Source organism: Hippopotamus amphibius, chromosome 11 (genome assembly GCF_030028045.1).
Source record: "Hippopotamus amphibius kiboko isolate mHipAmp2 chromosome 11, mHipAmp2.hap2, whole genome shotgun sequence".
NCBI lineage: Eukaryota > Metazoa > Chordata > Mammalia > Artiodactyla > Hippopotamidae > Hippopotamus > Hippopotamus amphibius.
Window position 1 is genome coordinate 52,774,420 of NC_080196.1, and position 15,816 is coordinate 52,790,235.

Consider the following 15,816-nt stretch of genomic DNA (forward strand, 5'->3'; position numbering starts at 1 on the left):
TTGGATTTTGATAAATTTTATGTAGTAACACCTTCAAACTAAAAATATTACTGATATGGTAATACCAGCTAAAAGCAGTACTTATAAACCTTTTTGTGTGTTATCTGCTGAAGTATTTTATTTCTAATTTTAAAGTGTCCCTTTCCTGGAATTCTTTTTTAATGATTTTTAAAAGCCATAAAAATTTTTTTTTTACTCCTAATTGTAATCTTTCTTTATATACTTTGGATAGTTGTTTGCTGCACTTGAAATTTGTGCAGATTATAAAAGTTTTCTGATTGACTTGAGGCTATATCTCTTTTTGTATTTATAAGCACATTAATATTTTGTTATTTCAGTAGTATATGTATAACCAAGATAATCACCTGTGACCATCATTGCCAATTTAATTAGTCTTATTCCTACTTCTGATTATAAAGAAAGATGCAGTTCCCCATGAGATCTTTATAATGGAACTCCAAAATACTCATACCTTGCTAGACCTTCGTTTAAGTGCATGGCAAAGAGTTTTCTCAATTTAAAGTTGATGAAAGCAAATATTATATAGATAATAAGAATGACAATATTAATGCTTTTGCAAGTACTGAATACTAACCAGAAAGTGTATTTGTTCTTCAGTGTTGATCCCTCAGTTGTTAACATATCAGATGAAATGGCCAAAACTGCACAGTGGAAGGCACTGTCCATGAATACTGAGAATGCCAAAGTAACCAGATCTAACACGAGGTAGCTGTAATGATTTATGCATTTTCTAACTATAGCCAACTTTCAGTTTACTTATGGATAGCTATTTAGGAAAACCATTGAATTTAACTCAATTTACATAACTTATATTCTCTTTATTTAACAAAACCAACCTTTTTTTCTTTCTCTTTTTCTTCCTTCTTTCATCTATCCATCATTTTACTGTATACTGGAAGCAGATATAGGTACTGATTGTTTTGTTATATTTTAAATTTATAGTTGCTTATTTCAAAAAAGAATTGGAGTTATTTTGTAATAAAAATGAATATATACATATGGAGTAAATATATAAAAGATCAGAAACCATATAAAGAAAGATAATTACTAGGGATCGAATATTGAAATAGAACACTACCTCAGTCATGCTTTCTGATGGTCAAAAAAAAACCGACCTTTTGTTTTAGCCTACTATTTCTTCTGGTGAGGTGAACATTTTCCTAGAAGATATTTGTAAGAAATTTAATCCGTGGGTGCAAAGGCCATTCAGTTTTATAATGGACCATGTATTACACAACTGTTTAATAACCCCTTCCTTATATATCTTGTTATGTAATAACCCTTTTTTCTTTCTTTTCCCCTCACTTCATGACCTAAACCTCAGGAATTCTAGCTTGATGATCATTAGCACTTCAATCCCTTAGGTCTCTGGAGAAGTTAGGTATTATCCTGTAGAGTACTCATTCACAGGCAACAGGTATTTATTTTGGTGTACACTTTGTGCCAGACAACTGTGTTGGGTGTCAGGATATTCTGCTTGGGTGTCAAATTAAAATTTTTCCAGGCAAGCAGTCACACAGCTATTTCTGTTTAGTTGTTGTCTTTCTGGCAACTGTCTTTTGATAATGATTGATTAGGTTTTTCTCCATCTTTCCCTACCTTCTTTTAAAACCTTGCTCCTACTTATTCTGTATTACCAGCTTCTTTTAATTTTCTCTCGTCATTTCTTGAGTTTTAATTTTCTAAGCTAAACTGTTTCCTTTACTTCTATCTTTGATTTCGAAAGCTTTTAAGTGAAACGTTGTGTCATTTTGGATTATTTCATGCAGCCAGAATTTCACTAGATACTCGTTTTGCTCTTAGTAATTTTACACCTTGTCAGCACCCCTGGCCCAGAATGTTAGTATAGTTAAGATAAATATGAAGACCGTACTGTAATATTATTTTGCCTTTTATACTTCTGCCTTTCATTCAGGTACCCCTCAATTCAAAATCACATGGGAAGAAAGATATGTTTTGTTATGTTGTTCAGCAGAAAAATGGGGTATCTTCCTTCAGTTTTGTCTGGAGGAGGCAGCAAACCATAGTGTTTCTCTACTTTGGAAAAAATTCAAAGCCCAGATATTCATGTTACAATTAAATCAATTAACAATTAAATCCATATACATGGAATCATTGTATTTGATATTAACTTGAAAACATAGAATATGTATTTTGATCTTGTATTTGTGAACCAGATTTGGGGAGATAAGGTTCATAAATTTGTTACATTTTACAGGAAATTATTTGATGCTTATCTATATTAATAAAGATTAATTTTTAATGAATTTGTCAGTAAAATAAAAGTCATAGGCTACAACTGTTCATGTATAAAGTAAAACTATTAAGTCAAACATAGTCATCATACAACTTTTAAGGAGCTCCTCTTCAGTTGTTGGAAAAATGTGAATTCCAGTGGCAAAAATATCTATTAAAAAAACTAAGGCTTTTTAATATTTGCCTTTCCAGTTTACTGATATGAAAAGAAAGCAGTAAGATAGTAATAGCGAATTGTGTGTTTATAATATTAATAGTCATCTTAAAAGGCTGTTGTGGATATTTACTGTTGGCTGTGTTTGAATGTGATATTTAACCATTTCAAAATTATTTATTCTCATTCTTTGTTTTAAATAGCCCTGAGAAACCTGTAAGTGTGAAAATAAATTTTGAAGATGAACCAACAAAGAAATACATGGATGCTGAAACTTCATTATAGAATCAAACCAAGAGGAATTATTTATATAGAGATATATATATACATATATATGTGTGTGTATGTACAATGTGTGTGTTTCATGTCACTGTATATAACAATATTGTGTGTCATGCCATTTATGCATGACTGCTGGGTTTTTTGAAGTAGTGTTTGAGGTTTGTTAGGAGCACCATGGAGACTGTGCATATAATGAAATGGTCTCTTGGAAGTGAGGTACATGGTTCTTACTCAAATATTTATTTTTCTGTTGGAAATTTTTTTTCTCTTCTGCAGTAGAAAAATGTGGGGAAATGCATTCAGTCTACTTTTCTTTAAATCTCTTTGTTCATCAATGGCTATCCATACCAACCTTAAGTGATACGTGTTTAAATTTCTTCATTGAGTTACTAGAAATGTTCCCGTATTACTCCCCTTCTGCTAGTGCTTTGTGGGACAAGCAGGGCGTCTGCCAGGGCTGGGGCACAGGTGCGGTGGTGTCCTGGCTGCTGTGAGGGTATCGTGTTATGTGCACGTCCATCATGTGTCACAGGTGACGGGAACTTTTTGGCTATAGAGATAGAACAGTGGAAACTTGCTAGATGAGAACTATGATTTTGACCTTTATGTCCTAAAAGTTTATTTTAAACTTTAAAACCTCCACATCTAGGTTTCCTTTCTGATAGACAAGTATAATTGCAGGTGATTTTATAATTTAACTCCCATACCACTCATTAGTTTATGAATTTCAACAGCTATAAAATACCAATTTACAATAAATCTTGTTGCCTTTGTAGAAATTTTTTTCTGAATCCTAGTAGTCTGTTAGAGCCCCAAATGCCCACTCTGTTCTCTGCCTTTGCTGTTGTCTTTTACTTAAAATGTGGTTTAGTTTGTATCAGGTTCAAGTTCTTGATTATTTTTATATTATAAGTAGTATGATTAAATAATCAGGAGTCAGAATTCTCTTAAGTGGGTTTATGATCAGTGTTACTTTATTAAGAATTACCTTTCATTTTCTGTTTATGTTCTTTGTGTTGTATAGGTAATATTTAATAGATTGTTATATGTGATTTCATTTTAAAATATTTTATTTATTTTAATTGATATGATGCTTAAATATTATATAAACATTTGAAAAGGTAACAAATATAGAGTAAATTGTTAATGTAAATAGTTGGTGCTCACTTGCATTTATGGCTTATTATCTGAAAGCAGTTGATAGATTTTACATCTTTGATATAAAGCACTGCCATATTTGTATTTTAAAAGAAATTTAGACTTATTATGTATAGTTCAAATTAATGACATTCTTCCTAGTTTGTGGTTGTATGCTTTATTTAGATTTTGCTTTTCTGAGCTATCTTTTTTAACTTCTACCAAATCTTTTTAGTCATCTTTTATATACTTTTAAATAGCTCCATATGAAATAAATAAATGTCGTTCTTGTTGAGCCTGTAGGACTGGATGAATGGGGTTGTGAAACTGACTTGGCAAGAGGATGATTTCTAAAAACCAAATGAGTATTTAGAAGCCACTGAAATATTGAAAATAATAACATGAATTTTAGGATGAAAATTTTAATGAAATTCTGATGCTCCGTTTAATCGTTTGTAATTAAAGTACAGAAAGTATGAAGAATTGATCTTGTAGAAGATCATGAGCAATGCCAGAAGCTGATATTTTAACAATCCATTCTAAACTACTTAACTGATAAAATTATTTCTAGTTAAAATAATGGATTCAACTTCTGGCTCATATGGAGGTTGGAAATGTAGCTGATTTTCTTTAGAAAATGTAGCCGGCATCATTTGGCACTGCCTAAAGAATAGAGATGCTATGGGCCCTTGATGAGACAGTATTACCCACGGTGCTTGTTACTGTTTATGAGCTTCCATGGAAGTGATTCCTTTTTATTCACAGCAGCATAATCATCTCCAAAGACCCCAGTATTTGCTGCTGTGATTTTGTAAACTCCCCTGATGAACCTAAACAAGAGGACTTTCTCACACCATTCCCTTGTGTCTGGATGTCATAGGGTTAACAAAAATGCTTATTTTACAGGAAGTAATTTTAAAATTTAAACTGAAAACTACCTGGGATCATAGTGTTTATGTGCTTTTATTTATGAATACTAGTTGTCCCGTGCCTGAAGAACCATGACTTGCAAAATGCTTTGCATTCGGTGTTTTTCTCTGTTTCTAATCTGCTTTCTTTTGACTACTTGACTTACAAAACGATCTAATATGACTACTCCATTGAAAAGCAAAGGTAACTCATGTTTAAGTCATAGCTTGTTTTATGTGGTTATGATATTTTCCCACTATTTTTGAAAAATAACAATCATGGATAGCATTCTTTTAAAGATAGTGAAAAAATAATTTACTGCATATATTGCTTTTAAATGTCGCCTTAAACAGGTATAGATGAGCAGTAGTAATTGCTATGTACTGATTTACCTCAAGGTGCAAAAGAATTAAACCTGTGCATATTCCATTTATAAAATAAATTCATATAAACAGCCCCGCACTTTTTCACATGCCTTGGTTTCCAGGATGGAGCTCAGTGCTGCTGAGTACCCTGGCTGCAGGGCCACCTCAGGACATTCTCTCCTCCACCTATGTTATTTATTGATAGATGTCTGTTTACAAAGACTGTAATACATCCTCATGTTGACCATCTGAAATTTACTTTCTTTTGAATGCTATTTCATTCTAAAATTGCAGCTTTTGAGAAAACAATGAACTAGTAACTTCCTTATGATAAAAGGATGATGCTATATATTCTCTAATGATATTAGATATGTGAAGTGAGGCTCGTAATCTTTCTAATGGGTGTTGTATATGTGAGTATGCATCTGTGAATGATGTCAATCATAAATCTCTCAAATTGTTTTAAAAAAGCTGTGGCATATCATTGTTCATATTTGCCAAGCCTATAAAATATATAGGACAGAATTTTTTATGTGCTAATGCATGTATTTATAAAGCAGATTTCTTAACCAAAATTATTAACTTTTGTTTTCTCCATCTAAAAAAACATTTGTTTCTTCCATATACCTAAAGTGTATATATAATAGCTTTATAACTTTTTCCTTTTGCAAAAGCAGGTTCAAAATTCTGTAAAAAAAAAATTGTTTATGAAACAGAGGTATGACACCAGAGCTTGCTACTTTTAAAGAGTTGTATCATGTACGTCAGTTCTGTAAGTGTGCTCAACGTGTGAATCCTGTTTTAAAGTGCTCAGATTTTGGATGTGTAAGCCATTGATATAGCATTGTAATTCAAAAATGTTTAAATTAAATAATTTAATGTTTTAAATTTATTTATGTAGATCACATCATTGTCAATCATATACAGCAGTACTGTGTGAACTGTCTTTTGGTTTAGTCCAACAATTATTTATTTTTTTAGAAAGTAAACTTTAAGACATTTGGAACTTAAAATAGTGTTCATAATTCAAAATTTGGCAATTTTAATGTAAAGTTGGTTCTTTTCTAACTTTTCAAAAAGTAATGTGTCAATAGTAGGAAAACATAGTTGGAAATGGATCATTTTTTAAAATTTAATTTAATTAGCATATATTGACTTCCACAGTTGACTTAGAGTAATTGTTAACAGTTGTTTTTTTTAATCAGATTTTTATGTGTTGATTGATTTTTGTGTTGTGGCTTTTCTTTTGTTACTTTCATATTAAAAGTTTTTTTATTTTGTATAGGGGGGTTATCTTCCAATGTTTACTGCGTTTAAATAAATAGAAATTGAATTTTATTGTTCATTTATACAGTGTTTGGTAGCTTGGTATAATAAGAACAATACAGTTCTAATTTTTATGACTTTTATAATTATACAATGATAATATTTTCTTTTATAATAAAATCCAAAGTAAATTAAACATTTAAAATGTAGAACTGATATTTTTCATCTATATGAAGTACAAGTATCTACCAAGTCTATAATGTGAATAATCCTGCTTTTCAAATCCGTTTCATAATATTAGAAGAAAACTATTTTTTGGAGATGTTATTGAAGTTGAAAGAGCAATAAAAGTCTACTGAATCAGTTGTTGAATATTGTCTTCACTTTGATATTAGAAGAGCTGCATGTCTTTCTCATGAGAACTGATAGGGGATGGAGAAAAGTAGGTGATTTCTGTTTCCTGCCTCTTGATTTTCATGTGCTTCAGTAAGCAGGAGACAGAGAAGAGGAAACAGTGAGAAAAGACGAAACAAAATAGTGTGTTTCACACTGATTTTTTGAGAAAGAAATGCCAAAATTAAAGCCCTTTAAGATAGGCTGATTCATTATTTTCCCTATTTTAAGACACATCTGTTTAGAATAGAATTTTGCAATGTGATATGTAATAAGCACACATCACATTACGCAATATATGTAATGAGCATGTTAATACTGGATTCTCATTGATTCAAGCTTGTTTATCTTTTTTTGTTTTTAATGGCTAATTTCATCATGAAATTTTTTTAGTAATAGCAAATGGCAGGCCTTGGCTTGTTTTTCATTAGGCATGTATGTAACATTTTCCTCCTGTGTTTTCTGCACTATAAAGTTTCTGGTAGCCCACAATGAATTTGATAATCTTGTGGGACTGAGATGGGGAAAGGTGCTTAAGGTTTTGGAAATTTCATCTGAAAGTATTGTTTACATTTACTTTAGGAAAAAAATATTTTTTGTCAATTTATTATTCCCATCTACAGAACTTTGAGATTTTTTTGTGTGGGTTGGGGGTGGGGAGAAGAAAGGAAATAGTGAGTTTCTCACTCGTTTTTGATCATGCTCCTTAAGGTATATGTGATCTCTCCCATATACTTCTGTGACCTTACGTCACTATCTCTGTTTTTAATGAAAACATTTCTGTTATTTGGAAAACCTTCCTTTCTATTTGTCTGCTGTTCTTTCAAACTTAAGTTCTGCATTTTCTTCAAATTGTGCTCTGCCTTGTGCTGTGTTCTGTAAGAGCATTCTCCTGTTTCCATTCAGAGTGTGTGTCTGTTTAAAACGCTCCCTTTTTTTTTGTTTTCGTTTTTTTGTTTGTTCTAGACCATTGGTCTAGGGGTATTTTAGAAATTTGGGGATTTTTTTTGTCTTGTTGATTCTGAATATTTATCTGTTTCAATATCTATTTGTTACTTTAATCTTTTCTTATGTTATAGTTATGACATTACATTGTCTTACTTCTGAACTATGTAATTTACGTTATCTGTGGATTCACTTTAGGTTAGTAAAAGGGGTATTCAAAAAGCACGAGAAGGGAATGGTTAGATCTTACAAATTTGGACCCTACCATATCCTCTACTGCAGAGCCCCTTGTCTCCCGTGCTTCTGTGTGACTTTACGTTACATTCAGGGAAGGCCAAAACGTTGGTTTAAGGTTTTATTTTAAGACAGAGAAGGAGAAAGATGGGAAGTACATTCAATATTCTGATGAAGAAAAGTTCAGAGGAGTAATTTTGTCTCCTGCTTAATATTTAAAGTGTCTGTAGATTCTACACTGTAGAGAATAGGTTTTCTACTCAGCATCAGTCTGCCTTCCCCTGTCAACTTTTTGTGTTTTGAATGGTGATGTTATTTCTGGTGATTCTGTTCTCTGAAGTTTAACTAGTTATGCTCCATTCACCCAAGTTCGACTTTCATCTCACCTTTCTATATTTCCAAAATGGTACCTTACTATTTTAATTTTAAATGTATACATTTTCAAGTACTCAAACCTAAGTGTGTTATTCCATTGGCCTACTTTTCATTATTATTCAAAGCAGAGAAACATGAGAGAAGCATTCACAGTATTCGTTTTAAATCAAGTTTTGGGAGATTGAATCACCACACTAGACATGCTCTTGGGCATGTGGAGCGATATGAAGATAGGGCTGAGGAGGTCCTAGGCTTAAATTGCTCAGGGGCAACACGGTGATTAAGGCTGAGCTCTAGACTGAAACTGGAGGTTCTCCCCTGCTGCCCTCACTTAGTTCTGCCATGCTGGGCCTCCACGTTAACAGCTATAAACTAGGATGAAAAATAACCAGATGATGTGAAGAGTAAGTGAAATAACGAGGAAAGAGTTTGGAACAGTCCCTGGCACAAAATAAGCGCTCAATATTTTTTATTTTTTAAAGCTTCATAATGTGAAGTTGAATATTTTTTTAAAGATTTAATAAAATTCAAAATTTTTCAGTAAAAAGAATCCTCAGACTTTCACAAAAGGCGAAGATCCTTGCCCAACACCACAAAAAAAAAAAACTAGTGACAAGTGTCCCACCCAGGCCACTCGTACTTTCACACTGTGTCCCCATCGTGTCTCCGCGGTACATGAAAGCTATCCCGCAGGCAGCGGCGATCCTTTCGGAACCAAATCTCTGCTTTGGAAGATAACTTATTTTTTAGCCCATAGCAGTTCTTGAAATTCAACACTTCTCCCACCCATTTTATTTCAAATGCTGAAGGCTGGCACACCGGTCCAGAAAAGTCTAAAGCGTTTAGGAAACCTGGACGCGTCAGGCAGCTGGAGGCCGCGGTGAGCAGGCAGCTCAAGCTCTCCCGCTCCCGCCCCGCAGCGCCGCCGCCGCGCCGGCGCGCAGCGGCCTCGCCCTTCGCGTCTTCGGTTGCTACGGCAACCCGAGGCCGGCGTCTTGGTCGCCACGGCGCCCGGCAGGGAGAAGCACGGCTGCCCCTGATTGGCTAGCGCGCCCGGCGGGCAGAAGAAGAGGTGTCGGCATTGGTTCAGGCCGCACTGGCTGGTTGCCGGAAGGAGGATTTGATTGAAGCACCAACGGTGCTGCGGGCAGCCGTGCCCTCGAGGTGGAGGGGACTAGGCGCGGGCTGGGGCAGAGGAGGACGGACCCCCGATCCGGAGCAGCGCGACAGCATCCGACACGATGAGAAGGGCGATTTCGAGCCTGGCCTGAAGGGGGCCCACCCTCGGGCGCGGTGAGTGGGGCTGAAGCGGGCCTTCCTCTGCTGGCGCGTGGTTTCAGGCAGCGTCTCCAGGGAGATGCCCGCAGGTGCTTGTGGAGCAGCCCGAGGCCTCGGAGTGAGTCCCCCTAGGCAGGAGGCAGGGCGGAGAGTGCGTGCTGTCGGGCGTGCGGGACTCACTGTGAGCCTATCTCATAACAGATGGGTTGGTGTTGGCGGACGAATGGTGGGAAAGTGCTATCAGCGATGCGTGATGGTCCCTTCAGTTCCATGAAGGACTTATTCTGGTTACAGGAAGCCTGAGTGTCTCTCTTCCAATCTGCTCCTACACCTCTGGAGGCTTCTTAACAAAACGCTTTATGGGCGTCGCTTCTCTGCCTTCTCCTTGTTTTATGATGCGGCTCTGACAGTCCCTCTGCTTCTCTGCTCCACGTGGGTGAGCCTGTACGTTTCCATGCCTTCAGGCACCACATGTCTGTTGATTACTTGAAAACCTCCACCTCCAGCCTAAATTAACTGTGGTACAATGGAATATTATTCATTGCTGAAAAGAAATTATCAAGCCATGAAAGGACATGAGGGAACCTTAAATGCATACTACTAAGAAAAGAAGCCACTCTGAAAAGGCTATATACTGTATGATTCCAACTATATGACATTCTGGAAAGGGGAAAACTACGGAGACAGTGAAAAGATCAGTGGTGGTCAGGGGTTGGCGGAGGGTGTGGGAGAAATGAATAGGCAGAGCACAAGGATTTTTAGGGCAGTGATAATACTCTGTGTGACACTACAATGATAGATACATGTCATTATATGTTTGTCCAAACCCATAGCATGTATAACACCAAGAGTGAGCCCTAAGGTGAGCTATGGACGTTGGGTGATTATGATGTGTTAATGTAGGTTCATCCTTGATAGTAAATGTACTATTCTGGTGAGTAATACTGATAATGAGGGAGGCTCTGCAGGTGTGGGGGCAGGGGGTATAAGGCAAATCTCTGTGCCTTCCTCTCAAATTTGTGGTAAACCTAAAACTGCCCTAAAAAATAAAGTCTTAAAAAAGAAGTAAAAGAAACGCTGAAGGTTGGAATTGTGAAATCTCCATGGTCGGCTCACAAAAGGTGAAAATCAATCTTTTAATTCAGTCAAGTACAATTTCTAGGACATCATCCTACAACCCAATCACACTATACTACTTGACCACAAACTTTTGTGCACATTGACAGCTCTGACACAGTGAGTAAGAGACTCACTCAGTGAGAACCAATGGACTGTCTGATGCATCCAGGGCTCTCTGCCAGACACCCGCGGGGCACAAGAATGTGTAACCCGGAAAGTTTCAAGTAGGTGAAAGAAGGGCCTGGAATGTCACCCTGCCTGTCTGAGCCGGTCAGACTTTGAGGCCAGAGTCAGAGTGGACTGAGTAAAGCCCTTGGAGAGGTGGAAAGGAGATAGAAGTTTACTGGGCATCCAGCAGGGAGCAAAACCAAGTCCCTGTGTCCTGAGAGCCCAGGACTGGTTGCCCTAGAACTCAGAATCTTACGCCAGGTGCCTGGGTTCAAATTCCAGCTCCGCCACTGCTGGACATGCAGCCTCTGCCAAGTTGCTTCACCTTGGCACATAAATTTCCTTACCTATAAAGTAGGGTTGCTGTGAGTATTACATGAATCAGTAGAGACAAATTTCTTAGAACTGTGATGGGTACGTAGGAAGTACCATGTACATGTTAGCTGTTTCTGTTATGTTCTACCTGAGAGAGAGAAATAAGTTGAGATAAAAATAAAGCAGGATGGGGGGTGGGGGGTAGAAAGTGTCACCTTAGGGACAGGTATGTGACTTGGATTTGAAAATGAGTCTTGCAGTTTTGAGACTTGGTGTTCCACAGGAAAGTGAACTCTGTATACTCATATATCCACCTGACACGTGTGATTTTAAAAAAACCATGAAAATAAGCACTGAATAAAATAGATGGTTTCTCATTTGGTAAAATGATTGCTTATTCATATACATAGGTCAGACTTCCCTTCATTTCAGCTGAAATCTGCAACAGTCATAATAAAGGTCATGCACTCACATCCATGGGGGTGGCTCAGCTCAGTGCTTGCTTAGTCTTGTGTTAGGAATAGCTACAGTTGACAGGGGGGTCTAGCTTCATAACCCTCAAGAGAGTCAAAGCAACAAAATGACAATCAAACAGCACATATCTAAAAGAGAGACTAAAAAACCCTCCTACAAAAACTGAAATAAAAACAGAAGGCAGAATGGATAAAGCACAGCAGCCATAGCGTTGATCCTGGGTCATCAGGAAAAAGTTACACAGTATTTAGAGCATTTTGCGTAAATGACAGGGAATTGTTAGTTAATTTGAGAAAAGTATGCCTGAAGTAATATTTGATTATTAAGGTCATAAACATTTACCTAGAAAATTCATTTCAGCAAATAGAAAGCTGGATAAAGGGCACCAATAAGCCAAAGTTAGTATAGCATTCAGTTAACAAGGAAGGCCCTGCCTGGCTTTAAATTCCTGCTCTGCCAACAGGGATTTAAAGCTCTGTGACTTGACAAAGTACTTAACCTCTGTGGCCTCAGTTCTGTCACCTGTGAAATGGGGATAGTAAAGGTAGTTGCCTTATAGTTTTGTTAGGAGAATTGTATTAGTTGATGGGTGGAAGCAATTAGAATGGTGTGGGCACAGAGTAGCCCCACGTAAACACTTGCTTTTATTGTTGTTGTTACTGTTACAAGATATGAGATCTTGGCCAGGTTACTGAAACTCAGCACCTCAGCTCCTTCATCTGTGAGCTGGAGATAACAACACAGCCATGTCCTAGGGTTGTTTAAGGATCAAACAAATACATCAAAATGCTTATAGTAGTAAACCCGAAATAACATCAGGTTAATGAATTAAAATGAAGATAATTTGTGACATTAAAATAAAACGTTTTTTCATTTTACGTCTAGTATTTGTCATCAGTAAACCAAAGTCAGTAAGTATAAGCAAATAAATTAAAATAAGCACGACAAGCTCTTCAAGCTCAAGTAGTAGTAATATTACCAATGATAGTGTTTAAAACAATTGTCTATAATAACAACTTAGCTGGCTATGGACAGTATTTTGTTTTGTTTTGTTTTGGGCCTTGCCGCATGGCATGCGGGAACCTTAGTTCCCTGACCAGGGACCGAACCTCCACCCATGGCAGTGGGAGGGCAGAGTCCTAACCACTGGATCACCAGGAAATTCCCCTGGACAGTTTTAAAGCAGTTTCGCTTTGTTTTATTTAGTTCCAACTACCATGTTGTATGGAGATATTATTACGTCTATTTTTAGGTAAACGAGGTCACTCAGTGGGCAAGTGGCAACCATGTCTCCTCCATCATTGCTGCTCCTTTCACCTGCATCCCAGGCGTGTGACAGGAAGACTTCACGTTCCCAAGCCTGTTAGCTCTCATCAGTGGAGACCACAGCATTCATATAATGTGTGTGCGTGTGTGCTACCCTTGATGTAAACGTGAATACTGATCTTTCCTGTAGGAAATGATATTATCTTATTCATGTATATTTGACATAGCTCATATTTAACACGAGTATCTTATTTACTTTGTGGCTTCTGTGTGTATTTAAAGAGGTTTTTGTCAAATCAACATTCAGTAATAACTAGATGTTGGTCAGCTGGGGCAAACGTATCATTGGCTGATAGTTTTTTCATGATCTTTATTCTCCATCTGTAAACAGTGATCTTCCAGTTATACCTGGAGCTTCCCAATCACATTTCTCTTGGGATTTGTTCATTCATTCATTCATTCATTTGGCAATCATTTATTGAATGCTTCTTTTGTTATAAACTAGCGATGCTCTGCTGCGTGCGGGGGATGGGCACACTGGCCGTCATCTGCATCCCTGACTAGTTCATAGTAAACTAAGGGAGACAGATATGCATAGCTATGGAATTATTGCCTGAATCTGCCTCTTTATTAAGAGCTTCAAGGCAGGGAGGCCAGTGAAAATTTCCTTAAAGAATGAATATTGAGTTGAGATGGATGAAACTTCCAGGCCTTTCTGCACTAATCTAGCCCTTGGGTCCAGGAATAAAGGTCTTGGGAGTCCAGGAAAAGTAGGCCTGGGTCAGGGACTCAGGGCCCAAATCTGAGTGGAACTGTTGGGGGCAGAGGCTTCATCTCACAGGATACCTCACATGCCTCCTTACATTTTGATTTTATGCTAAGAGAAATGGGAAGCCCACGAAGGCTCAGTTGGTCAGATTTGTACCATAATAAGGGTGCTTTTGATGCTGTGTGGAGAACAGACTTCTTGCTGTTGGGAAGAGAGGAATTGGAGATTGGGAGTCCATTTAGGAAGGGGTTCCTGTAGTTCAGGTGGGCGATGATGTGGACAAGGGTGCTAGCAAGTGAGGATGGAGAGAAGTGGGCGGACAGGTACCGTATTGAGTAGAAAAGTAGTGACGTAATGAGTAAGGGCCTTAGGAAGAGGAAGTATCATTTTTCCATTTTTCCAAGGTTCATGCCCAAGGGCTGTTCTTGACTTGAGACTGTTTGAGTCTCTTCTGTTCTGTGAGTTGGCTGTAGCCTTGGAGGCCTCCATCAGCTCCAGCCCAGCTCATCTGCTCCCTGTCTCCCGAAACCACTCTCAGGATCTAGCCTCCCTCCCTTTGTGCATCCCCTGGAGTGTTCCTCCCTGGCCTACCCATTCTCGCTGACCTACTTCATGGCCCATCATGTACACCTTTCTGTGTGGCCCACAGGGGTCTTTCTTCAGCCCACAGTGGTCTTTATTTCCTTTAAATTCATTCAATTTATAATCTCCTTGGGAAACTAATTTCCTCTGCTTTTTGACATTTCTAGTTCTTATTTAATCCCTTGTATTAGGCTGAACCACAAGAAACTTCTTTTTCTTTAAAGCCAATATCAGCAGTTTCATGTGGTTTAACCTACATATTTCTGATTTCCCACACATGCTGAGTTATGGGTGGGTGTTTTTGCAGCATCCACTGGCTTCTTGTGCACAGTCAGAGCACAATAAATTAAAAATGCACTTAAAAGAAATGTTATTAGATGAAACAATTTTATTTTATGGCTCAGAAAGTAATTCGGTGCCACCAGTTGTTGGGAACATCACTGTGTTTACCCAGTGTTGTCTTTATTCTTTGAGGGTCTAGGGGATTGGGCTGAATCCATACTCACTTATTATCATGACTTATTTCCATGATGTCTGTCTTTCGGTGAAGGCATTTTTTACCATTTCTTATTCAGTACAGTATTCTCAGTGCCTGGCACATGTGAGGAGATCAAAAATTATTTCTTGAAGGAATGAATGAATATCATTGTCACCTTTCTCTGTCACACAGAAACAGAGAATTGAATGTAATCTTACTTTGTTTGGAGGTCAGTGGATAAAGAGAAATTTGGTGTGCTACTCTAGTTATTTTCATTGATTGGTTAATATAAATTCTTTCTTCATACCATCTGGACCTTTTCTCCCTTTTATAATATCACTACTTACTATGTGGGTCTCAAGTTCGTTTGCTCTGACAGAGACGTATTCCACAGCTTGTCATGAGCAGCCACACACATGGCGTGAGCACAGACAGTCACCAATATTGTGCAATGGCAGGAGGGGTCCTATAGGAACTCCACTCCTGTTTGCAGGCATTGCCCTTTATCACAAAAGATATGAATTAAAATGGGAATAAAGCTTGAAAATAGGAAAATCATACTGGTGTCTGTCTTCATGTATTCTAGTTGACTTTGGAATAGCACTCTCAGTCCACCTTGGGTTAGTATTCGCCAGAAGATGAAGGAAAACTCCGAAGGGAGTATCTAACCTATAGCAGGTGCTCAATAAATATTCAGGGGAATGAGTGGGAGGCAGTGAGAATACTCTTATTTTTGATTCTTCTACCCACAAGTGCTTGTTTAACCAGAAAATAGAAGATTGTTTAAAGAATAAACTGTGCATAAGGAAGGTGTCAAGTCTGTTGACTCAGGAGCAAGGCTATAATAATACTTGCCCTTTGCTGATGCCACTTCTGCAAATGGCAGTTCTGTAGCAACTGCATCTTTGGCACCACATGATGGTATTAAAATATATCACCTACTTAGTTCTCATGAGTGAACCAGGGTGAATGGATGTGTGTTTGTAAGCACGCCAGGGTCTAGGAGGTGAAATTATGCAAGCGTCACTTG

General features: G+C 37.5%; 2 protein-coding genes across 9 annotated transcripts in view; both read left to right on the top strand.

Moving 5' to 3' along the window:
• The window catches only part of SLC4A7 (solute carrier family 4 member 7), a 115,494-nt gene extending 110,602 nt beyond the window's left edge, over positions 1-4,892 (top strand). For 3 of the 6 annotated variants that reach the window (XM_057698268.1, XM_057698264.1, XM_057698265.1), the window contains 2 exons: positions 619-726; positions 2,635-4,892. In XM_057698268.1, coding sequence (XP_057554251.1) covers positions 619-726; positions 2,635-2,716 — 190 coding nt within the window. In that variant the 3' untranslated portion in view covers positions 2,717-4,892. The other 3 variants (XR_009047923.1, XM_057698266.1, XM_057698267.1) reach the window with 3 other exon arrangements.
• A 4,672-nt stretch (positions 4,893-9,564) lies between these two features.
• NEK10 (NIMA related kinase 10) overlaps positions 9,565-15,816 on the top strand; it is a 267,865-nt gene continuing 261,613 nt past the window's right edge. For all 3 annotated transcript variants that reach the window (XM_057700444.1, XM_057700445.1, XM_057700446.1), the window contains exon 1: positions 9,565-9,630. The gene's annotated coding sequence lies outside the window, so the exon portion shown is untranslated. The remainder of the gene's footprint in view (positions 9,631-15,816) is intronic.